At 40.3% G+C, this 10,332-nt stretch overlaps 1 protein-coding gene across 2 annotated transcripts; it reads right to left on the reverse strand.

Annotated features, from left to right (window-relative positions):
* Window positions 1-2,644: 2,644 nt before the first annotated feature.
* Window positions 2,645-10,252, reverse strand: OXSM (3-oxoacyl-ACP synthase, mitochondrial). Of its 2 annotated transcripts, XM_042817033.1 has the most exons (3): window positions 10,114-10,252; window positions 6,592-7,609; window positions 2,645-3,793 (listed from the first exon to the last, which is right to left on the reverse strand). In XM_042817033.1, the coding sequence occupies exons 2-3, from the start codon at window positions 7,572-7,574 to the stop codon at window positions 3,391-3,393; spliced, it is 1,386 nt and encodes a 461-aa protein (XP_042672967.1). In that variant the 5' UTR covers window positions 7,575-7,609; window positions 10,114-10,252; the 3' UTR covers window positions 2,645-3,390. The 2 variants fall into 2 exon arrangements, with proteins under 2 accessions (XP_042672967.1, XP_042672968.1); XM_042817034.1 differs by lacking the exon at window positions 10,114-10,252 and having other exon boundaries at window positions 6,592-8,618.
* Window positions 10,253-10,332: the final 80 nt, after the last annotated feature.

Consider the following 10,332-nt stretch of genomic DNA (forward strand, 5'->3'; position numbering starts at 1 on the left):
ACAAAAAAAAAAAAAAAAAAAAAAAAAAAAATCATCTCCAGAAGAAACTCACTGCATGATTTCCTCCAAATTCACCATCCTGCTGCTAGCCTGCTTTTAGAGGCCAACTTCCTTAAATTAACTTCTTTTTGCATGCAATTTGCAGAGAGTAATGATGAATTTTATATTGTGCCTTTTAATACTGCATGCAAACCAGATTCTCATTCATTGTACTGCTGCTATTAATTACCATAAGCTGGGAGGTTTGTAGACATTTTTCCTCACAGCAAATTCCCCAGCTCTCCTGGCAGCATACTTTTCCATTTTCCTTCGGTAACATATTTTTTTTCAGGCTTATTTCACATCAATCTGGTTTGAACTGCATTGCCCTGTGCCAGCTCAGCTTCTGAAAGTCTTAATTGTTTTTCGTATTTTTCTCATTATTCTCCTTCTACCCAGTGAAGACAGCAAATGCTGAAATTACGCTGTTTCACATCATTAAGACCATTAGTATAAATAATGAGGTTTTAGAGTACAGCTAAACCTCATAATAGCCCATTAGCAATGTCTGTCCAGAATGAAATTTACCTGTAATATAGCTACTTTATGTGCCATTTACTTCAAACCCAGCAAGCCAATCTGCCTCCACACATAAGGGTTGAAGGCTAACATAACACTAAGAAAAATTCTTTTAATAAAGTAGAACAGCTATAAGGATGTCAAACTTCACATATATTTGCACTATCAAGACACTACTTGGCTGAAACGCTGACTGGTGCTACAAGGAACAATCAAATCCATTTTAACTTTTTCTTTGCATGAGAAAACTTAAGTTACTATCAGTATGCTTGATTATTATTTTAGTTAGCTCTATCTTCCTATTTTGGTAAAACAACTATAGTGCTCAGGAATCTTTTCCATAAAATTATTTTTAAACACTTCATAAAATATTTGAGTATCTACCACACTATCTTCATGTAAAATTTTATAATAGATGACAATATTTATCAGTTATTTCTATCCTCATAGAGCATGGAAGATACACAGGCCACGTAGTACACATTCTTGTTGTTCTACCCACTGCATTACAAGACAGCAGAGCAGCAAGACACCAGGCTACAGCAAGTGAGGTTCTGCTCAAATGCAACAGCAGCAGGCACAAAAATAAGAGAAAGAAACTACTCACCTTCTGAAGGCCAAGAAGATCCTCAGGTAGTCAGGAAACTCACGATGAAACACCCTTGCCCCCACTGCCAGCCCTTAAGTGAGGTCTGGGAAGGGTGGAGCTAGGATCCACCCCTTCCAGTCACTCAGGTGCACCTGAATTTCCTTGGGTTGGCCCTGCCTTCCTATCAGGTGCTCAATCTCTGGTTCAAGTCATGACCTAGCATTTCCACTCACTGTTATTGTTCGTCAACATCATTAGTGAAGCAATACAACACATGGAAATGAAAAAAAAAAAAAAAAAGAACAACAAAAACAGAAAAAAATGATTCACTGTCAGAAATTTTATCAACCTATGTTACTGTCCCCTGTGTATTACCTGTGTGGAAGAATGTGTGCAAGTCTACAATATTTGAAACACCTTTTGATGGTGGAAAAAATAGAATTAGAAATGCAATAGGTAATGGGAGATATGTCATAAATCTTTTCCCATCATATAGTAAGTCATCGTCACAGCTGTACAGTCCTAACTTGTTAGCCAGCATCCCTTTTGCATAAATGTTTCTGAGAAATTTCTGTGCCAAATTTTAGGGGAAAAAAATTCTAATTTAAGTAAAAACAGAGGTTGGTCAATGTAGAGGTTGCTACAGTTGTGTAAATTGCAATATACTTATAAAACTTTCAGTAAAAGGCAACTTCTTTATTTGAGACCTCTTAGCCATCACGTGTATGTGCCTCATAATTTCAGTAGTAGGCTTTCTTACTTGTTTTCTAAATGAACACTTTGTCAGGTTGACACACAGTAGGTTCTGCCTTAATTGTTCATATATTTCATCTATTACAGAGGCTAACAAACTTAGAAATTGATTGTTGATAACTTGAATTCTGTGTAATTATAGAAAAGAGTATAAAAATACGTTTCTTTAGTATCTATTTTTTTTTTAATACCAAAAAATAAGCTGGCTAAGGAACACCAGTGATAATTTTCTGATCCTGCTTAATTAGCAAACTCCACTACTTAACCTGCATTTCAATGACTTTTACATCCTTGTGTCATTTTTTTTCCCTCCATCACATCTCAGAGACTGGTATAAGCACTAAGGTGATATCCTCAGCCAGTGGGAAACTGAGGAGGGAGCTGGAAGATTCAAACATCTCATCTTCAAGGATAACTGGCATGACTGCACTTCTGCATTCACAATTAATTTATTCAAAATCAAACCATCAGATTAAATAATAATAATAAAAAGTCCACTTGGAATTGCAACAGAAAATTAAAATAAAGCTAGAAGACAAGAATAAGCTCTTAGGCTTTAGATGAGATGCTGGCATACTAGAGCTGAATTATAGTGGAAATACAGTGGGTGCTGTGTAAGGCTTTTTGTCAGCCAAAACAGAAGAAAATCCCATCAACCTACACCAATACTCAGATTATCTTTTGCCTGGAAGGGATTTGGAGATCATACCAACACCAGAACTCATGCCAAAATCAAAAGCAGAATGCTGATTAGCAGAAATCCATGTTCTTGAGAGGCAGTACCTTCCACTCCAGTGCCTAATACAGTCTTCCAGTGCACAGTGAGCAGTATTATAAGCACAATGCCAAAAAAGAGCACTACCTAACCCACTTTATCAGTTTATAGTTCATGTGAGATCGGACAAGCTAAGACAAGACGAGATATAAGAGCCTACCATAAGCATGAATGTCATTTTTTCCTTTCACTACATAGAACTCATGTCCATATGCACAGCCAGATGGCATTCCATCCTGAATGCTGGAAAGAACATCATAGGAAACAAATTTAGATTAAACAGAAGGAGAAAACATCAAGAAAAAAACTGCCTTTCAGTCAATAAGCAAGTCAGAGTTCACAAGAGGATAATCATTTGGCCCCAGAAATGATGGAGACCAGTGAAGACACAGTAATCATAAATGTATCATTCCACTGAAAAACAGAATTTATCATTTTTATCCTCTTCTCACAAAACACACTACTCAGATTACTTGCTACAAGTCTCCTTTTTGAGCAAAAATAAAAACTTATCTACCACATGAAGAGTAGGTCTTTATTTTTACTAAAACAAGTAAAAGAAATTCTCTCTTTTTAAAAGAATTACTGATGTAAATGTTGGAGTGAATAAAGTTATGTATCAAATCTCAATGCTGAGAAAAGATTACAGTATACAGCAAAGATGGCAGTATGGAAAATCATTGAGTGCCACTTTTCACAACACGCACAGCACAAGTCAAACACTTCCAAGGCACAAAGTTGCATTAGTACCACCAAAGCCAAATGAATTTGTAAGTGCAATACGCCGCTTTCCAGTTTTCCATTCCTGAGCTGTTAATGGAACATAATTGAGATCAAACTCCGGCTCTGTTTTTTCTAAGTTTAAAGTAGGTGGCAAAATTGCATGGTAACAGGACAGCGCAGTAAAAGCTGCTTCAATAGCTCCTGCAGCTCCCAAAAGATGTCCTGTTGCTCCTTTTGTCGAGGAAACTGCAAGATTACGTGAATGATTTTTAAAAAGTTTCTTGATTGCTTGATTCTCAGCAGCATCTCCTAAAGGAGTAGAAGTTGCATGTGCATTGACATACGTTACATCTTCAGGCTTGATTCCAGAATCTTTTATTGCTGCAGACATACATCTAAGAGAAAACAAACAAACAAAAATCACCAGAATGCTGAATTTTCCATTATATTTTCATCATGTATTCAAACCAAAAGCAAAGGCACAGAGTGTCTGAAACTGTTTAGCAAATGTAGAAATCTGCAGGACATACTTTACTAGTTTTGAGAAGAGATGGTGTTCATCTAAGTAAACTAACATCTACAATTAGCCATTCAAGAAAGACAGCAGTGGTGAGGTCCACTATAGCATCAGATTTCCTACTAAAAACTTGGTTTAATTCCACAGTTGAGAAAAATACAAGCTGAAAGAAAGAAGATAAAACAATCTCTGCAGATGGCATTAGTATGTCAAAGTTCCTCTTCAAAGCAAAATTTTAAAACGTCTGAGAGGAATGACTACCTGAAATTTTTACAAAAACAAAGATTCCTTTCTGTGAAGTTTAATATTAAACAAGAATTGAAGATTAATATCAGTAGCTGATATTAATGAAACATTCAGCACAGTGCTCCACGAAATCCCCTTGGCTTTGTAAAGAAAAAGAAGATTCCCCAGTTTCTACCTTTTATTTATCATTACATTTACAGTATTAGGAAATCAAAATAAAAAATGCTCTATCCAAAGAAAATATTTGGAGATGCAAGAAATATTCTAACGTTGTACTCCTTTTGAGTGGTTTTTGCATGCTTTCAAAGGTGAGAAGATATCATCCACTTCCTTTCCCTAGAGTAGCAAGATGATTATCTAAATTCCTGCATATTAAAATGAAATTTACTGAATGTCACACTCATCCACTCTGATACCACACGTTCCATTGTGACTCCTGATTACCTGTGTACTACAATTGCCTGTATAAACCATGCTATTTTATTAAAGATACTGCTCCATAGTGTTGTTTTCTTCTATAGTTTCTCACAGACAGGTTCACACAACCCTCCTTGTGAAAGATCACTAATTCCTGAAATTTATGAAAACTAAGAAAGTAAAAGGGAAGTAAAACTAAGAAGTAAAAGAAAAAAGGCAGCACGAGCTGCTGGAGAAACTGAAATGTCTCCATTACAGCCTTCTACTCCCAGAAGCATCCAGCTTAGTTTAGGTTGTAGTTCAGTGATTCTCATTGTCACTAAACAGTAAGCCAGAATTCAGACAAAACAATTACTGATCAACACTGAGGGAAATTGATACATTAATTTAAAGCTGCAAGGAACATAATTACTTAAGGAGATAACAGATTATTGTGTAGAATACACTTCATAGACACACTTCTGAGTCTGGCCTTGCTTCTCCTGCCCTGTTAGGTTCATTCCAACATGTTTTAATCTCCTGAAGTAGTTATTAGAAGAGGACAAGATATATATTCCCCCGAAATTTTCTGATGTGGCAAATAGAATTCCTACGGAGAAGTAAGAGAAGCATACACATTTCAAATTTGATTTACATACGACTGCAAAACACAAATATTAGTATGAAAATTGTATTAAAATGTATTATCTCATCTCAAGGGTAGAAGTGCACAATATTTTGGGGATAGTAAGACTAACTTTCAGCTACTTCCTACCGTGAATTCAATTTATTTGCTATTGCAATCGTAAAATATGCAAAAACTCTATTACAAAATATTGCTGTATCATCTCAAGGGTAAACACAAGTCTGAAAATCTCAGGTAAGAAACTCATGATTACTCAATTCCCAGCTAAGTCGGTAGAACAATAAGCTATGAATCGTAGCACAGAGGGAAATCTGATATATTACACCTCCTGAAAAATTTGTTTATCTAGCAAAGATACAAACTCAGCTTTACAATACCATGCAGAATCTTGATCCATTTGCACAGTGATAGATTGAATTCTGATATCAAATATTCACATACATTCAGGATAACACAGACTACTGGATACTTCAAACCTGCAGTAACATTTGGCCTACATAAAGCTCACAAACAATAAATATATGTCTAATTCAACTCATAATTAGTCCAACTATAAAGATTAGATAAATACTATCTATAATACTAATCTAAAATATCTAAACTATAACTATACCTAAAATATCTAACTATATCTAAAATATCTAAACTATAACTATCTAAAATACTATCTATTCCACTTATTCACTATTTCTTATGAGATTAACAATAATGAAGCTTTACCATCTTGCTAAATCGTGCATTTCTGCTATGCAGTTTCACCAATACTGTTAACCAGAATTAAGTATTTAATCATGATTGTACCAGAGCCAAACTATCTAAATAATTTCCCCACAAAGAGTCACAGATTTTTCTAATCCCCAATAATCACTATGAATGCTAATAGTGGTTATTCTAGTAAAATCTTCCAAGCATATTATAATAAACTAGATCCTCCTCTTATCATGTGGCATTTCTTAGGGAATGTTATTCCACTTTAAGAACATAACAAATGACGTGGCCTACTTTTGCAGTGAGGTTTCTTTTCTCTACAACAACTTCAAAAGTTTCTGCAGTATCACAAGGTCTTGTGATAAACAAAAGGTTTCCATTGGGACTCATTTGTGTGAATAGCTGAAGGCAAAAAATGTAAGATGTTTTCACATGGAGAAGACTTTCACCAACAAAAAGGTTGATTATAGCAAGAAGTGGCCTTCATCCAATTTCTTTAAAAAACAAACAAACATTGTGGAATGTTTTACTGAGCTGGTAAAATGCATTTTCTCAGCTATTGGAATATTAATTCAAGACTGAATAGCATTTCCCTAGAAAACCTACAAAGCAACAGAAATATATGTAGCCTTTATAATTAATACATGAGGCAACTAACGTAGTCAACATATAGCTCTTACCTGAATGCACCATCTCCCTCCGGATTAGGTGCTGTTATGTGGCAAGCATCACCCGACAGTCCATAACCTAAAATTTCTGCATAGATCCTGGCACCTCTCTGCACAGCATGTCCGTACTCTTCCAAGACCAGCACTGCAGCACCTTCTCCCATTACGAACCCTTCTCTCTGTGAATCAAATGGCCGACATGCCATTTTAGGTCTTGTGTTAAAACTAGTGCTTAGGGCCCGAGCTCTTGCAAACCCAGCCAAGGACAAAGGACTAATGCAAGCCTCAGTCCCTCCAGCCAACATGACATCAGCATCACCCAAGGCGATAAATCGAAAGGAGTCTCCAATAGCATGCGCGCCGGTGGTACAAGCAGTTGACACGGCATGATTTGGCCCCTTCAGTTGGTATTTAATGCTGATCTGACCTGCTGCCATATTGACTAAAATCTTTGGGACAAAGAATGGGCTGACCTTGTTATAACCCTTTGTTTTAAATAAAGCGGCTGTATCAGAAATCTCTTCCAGTGGAACCATTCCCATTCCAATTGCCACACCAGCTCTTAAATGGTCCTGTTCAGACTGTGGAGACCAGCCAGAGTCCTTCATTGCCAGCTCTGCTGCACCGATGGCCATGACAGTAGCAGAACTCATGGACCTGATCTCTGACTTTGAAACAAAGCTCTCTTCTTTGAAATGGCCCTCTTCATCTCCCCGTGGCACACAGGCAGCTACTCTACATGGAATGCCCGCGTATTCTTCCCCATCTAGTGATGCAATCCCACTGTCTCCTTGGAGAAGGTGCTTCCACACAAGCTGAGTCCCCACACCGAGAGGAGACACCAAGCCAATACCCGTAACAACTACTTTCCTTCGACACGCAGGCAGTGACTTGCTGAAAGCTCTCCTTTGATTTCTTAAAAGCAGATTCAAATTCAGACTCCGGAGATGAAGATTTGCAATCTTTAACAGCTCCTGCGAGCACTGTGAGAACATGGTGGAAACCAATCAATCTGTGCACATTCCTGTAGCTGCAGGGGGAGGAAGAAAGGCACAAACACAACAATAGTTTTATTGTTGACAATGTAGTAGACAATAGTAGACAATGTGAGAAATGTTCTGTCCTGGTTTACCAGTATTCCATATCATGACATCATGCGACAGTTTGGGTGCAGAAAGAAGCACTGGGCACTGCAGAGTTGTGTCTCCTGGTTTCTCTAGCAGCCTCACACAAGTTTTGATTCTCCAAGAGTAAGACATACTGGGATGTACTGCATTTCCCAGGAGCCTCCACATGATTTTTTGTGTGACAGGGGAAGACCTCTCTTGTCTTTTCCAGTACATACGCAGTGGAGGGCCTGTCTATAAGGACTCGCACAGGTTCGCTCTCCTCTGGATCCATTTTTGGTTCATTTTGATTTATTACTCTTAATTATTCTGTATTAGCTCACATTTCTTTTAATAAATTAGTTTATCCTATATTTTTGCACTCTTCCTTTCCTTCTCTTCTCCCAAGGTAAGGGAGAAGTATCCTGTGATTAACTCTTCAAACTACAGAACATGCCAAGTCTGATCTTGCCAAGTTAATAAGCTGCTCTTTACACAAAACCCTAGTGTCAACACTGCAGGAAGAGATGTAATTTCTATGTCTGTCATTGGAAGTAGTGTGTGACACCTTTGTGGGCTGCAAGGCAATCACTGGTTTTGCTGAGAACTTGCCTCAGAACTACCAGCTGTCTGGAAATACCAACAATAAGCATACATAACTTCATCCTTCTCAGAGAGACCTAAAATGTCCTAGCATCGCCATGGTAAGGATGCCACAGTATTACCCTTACGTCAGCCAGAACAGGCTAAAAAACAAGGTAACAGCACTATTAGGCCACAGGTCAGGAGTTGGATCTCTTCCTGCCACAAACACAACCAGGCATCTTAGACAGTCTCCTCACCATCCTATCTCCACCCATGCTTCATAGAATCATAGAATGGCCTGGGTTGAAAACAACCACAGTGATCACCTAGTTTCAACCCCCCTGCTATGTGCAGGGTCGCCAACCACCAGACCAGGCTGCCCAGATCCACATCCAGCCTGGCCCTGAAGGCCTCCAAGGATGGGGCATCCACAACCTCCTTGGGCAACCTGTTTGAATGCATCACCGCCCTCTGTGTGAAAAACTTCCTCCCAGTATCTAACCTAAACCTCCCCTGGCTCAATTTAAAACTGTTCTCCTTTGTCCTATCACTATCCACCCTCATAAACAGCTGTGCCCCCTCCTGTTTATATGTTCCCTTCAAGTACTGGAAGGCCACAATGAGGTCTCCCCGAAGCCTTCTCCAAGCTAAACAAGCCCAGTTCCCTCAACCTTTCCTCACAGGAGAGGTGCTGCAGCCCTCTGATCAGCTTAAGGGTATTCAGAGTAGGGTGGGGACAGTACCTCCAATGGATGCACCACAGCAGCACCTTGAAAGGCTTATAAAGTGAAGGAAAAAAACAAAAACATTTTGGATTGCAGTCATTTTTTCAGTTGTGCAGACTGACATCTCTACATTGTGATGTTTACACTTATAATCTAATAGAAAGATAACGATTATACAGACAAATGACATTCTAACACTGCTCTGCCAGAAAGCAGCTTTCCAACAGTGCCACAGCACTTACACCATACCCCGAGATCTGGCTATGAACTATCTGACTGCTGCCATGAAACATACGGCCTGCAGCCATCCCAGCTCCCATGGATGTCACACCATGGGAACTCCCCATGATGCCAAGTGAGGGCAGAGGGCTGCTGCAGAGCAGCACTTCAGGCAGGACACACTGGGTGCAAGGAGCGGGCTGAGCAGCGTGCCGCAGTGCTGTGCCCTTCTCGCTCCCAGTTACATACATCCAACACATGAGAGCAGAAGGGATTTGCCTCTTTGCAGAAGTAATTACTTGTCCCCAGGAAAGGACTCTTTAACCAGCAACAACCCAGGGGTCAAAGGTGGAACCCACACAGCCACGTGGGCTCTGCGCCACAGGGTACGCACTGGTAAAATACACAGCATTTGGTAAAGTACTTAGAGATGAACCGGGAACACGTCGGCATAAGGGAAATGCACTTCTAGCAAATAACAGAGACCTGCTCTATTCCCTCGCAGCAAAACGTGCGTAGCAGCATTTCTGGCAAATAAAAAGCCAACAGTGCTTACTAACGTGCACAGGACGTTAAATCATAATCCGAATTTGTCGGTTTAAATTATCTTTACCCAGTTAGCCTGGGTTTCAGGTAAAGAGCGGAGAGATAATGGAAGGAATCATTAAACCAGCGCACGTCTAACAGCCACGGCTCCTGATAAAAGGCAGCTCGTCTTCAAGCAATTAGAACGGCTAATCTGCGGAAAAGCAAAGGGGGATTCACTTCTCCCAGGGACCGCAGCTGATTTTACACCCCTGGCCGTTCCTAATATTCGACGTGGTATTCAAGTCGCCCTCGGGCTGCAGCCACCCCGCGCCTGCTCCGCGCCCCTCCCGCCCGCCGAGCCCTCGCGGTACCTCCGCCGGCCGCGCTCCCCCCCGCTCAGCTATGGTTGGCTCCGCCTCCCTCCTCCGTGCCGCCGGCGCGGGGCCGCACCACTCGGGACGGGCAGGGGGGTGGGCATGCGACGGCTTCGTAGTCGATCCCCGATCGGCGGAGAGAGCGAATCGGTGATTCGGCGATGGGCTGCGCGGCCGCCACGGGCGCTCCCCGCCCACGGGGCCGCGACTTCGGCG

This window comes from Centrocercus urophasianus, unplaced genomic scaffold, assembly GCF_019232065.1.
Source record: "Centrocercus urophasianus isolate 14NV4802_14NV808 unplaced genomic scaffold, USGS_Curo_1.0 seq_16, whole genome shotgun sequence".
NCBI classification, from domain to species: domain Eukaryota; kingdom Metazoa; phylum Chordata; class Aves; order Galliformes; family Phasianidae; genus Centrocercus; species Centrocercus urophasianus.

Coding starts and splice junctions, on each gene's coding strand:
- OXSM (XM_042817033.1), bottom strand. CDS start 7,574: ATGTTCTCACAGTGCTCGCAGGAGCTGTTAAAGATTGCAAATCTTCAT. Junction 3,794..6,591: donor GAGGGAGATGGTGCATTCAG/GTAAGAGCTATA, acceptor GTTTTCTCTTAG/ATGTATGTCTGCAGCAATAA.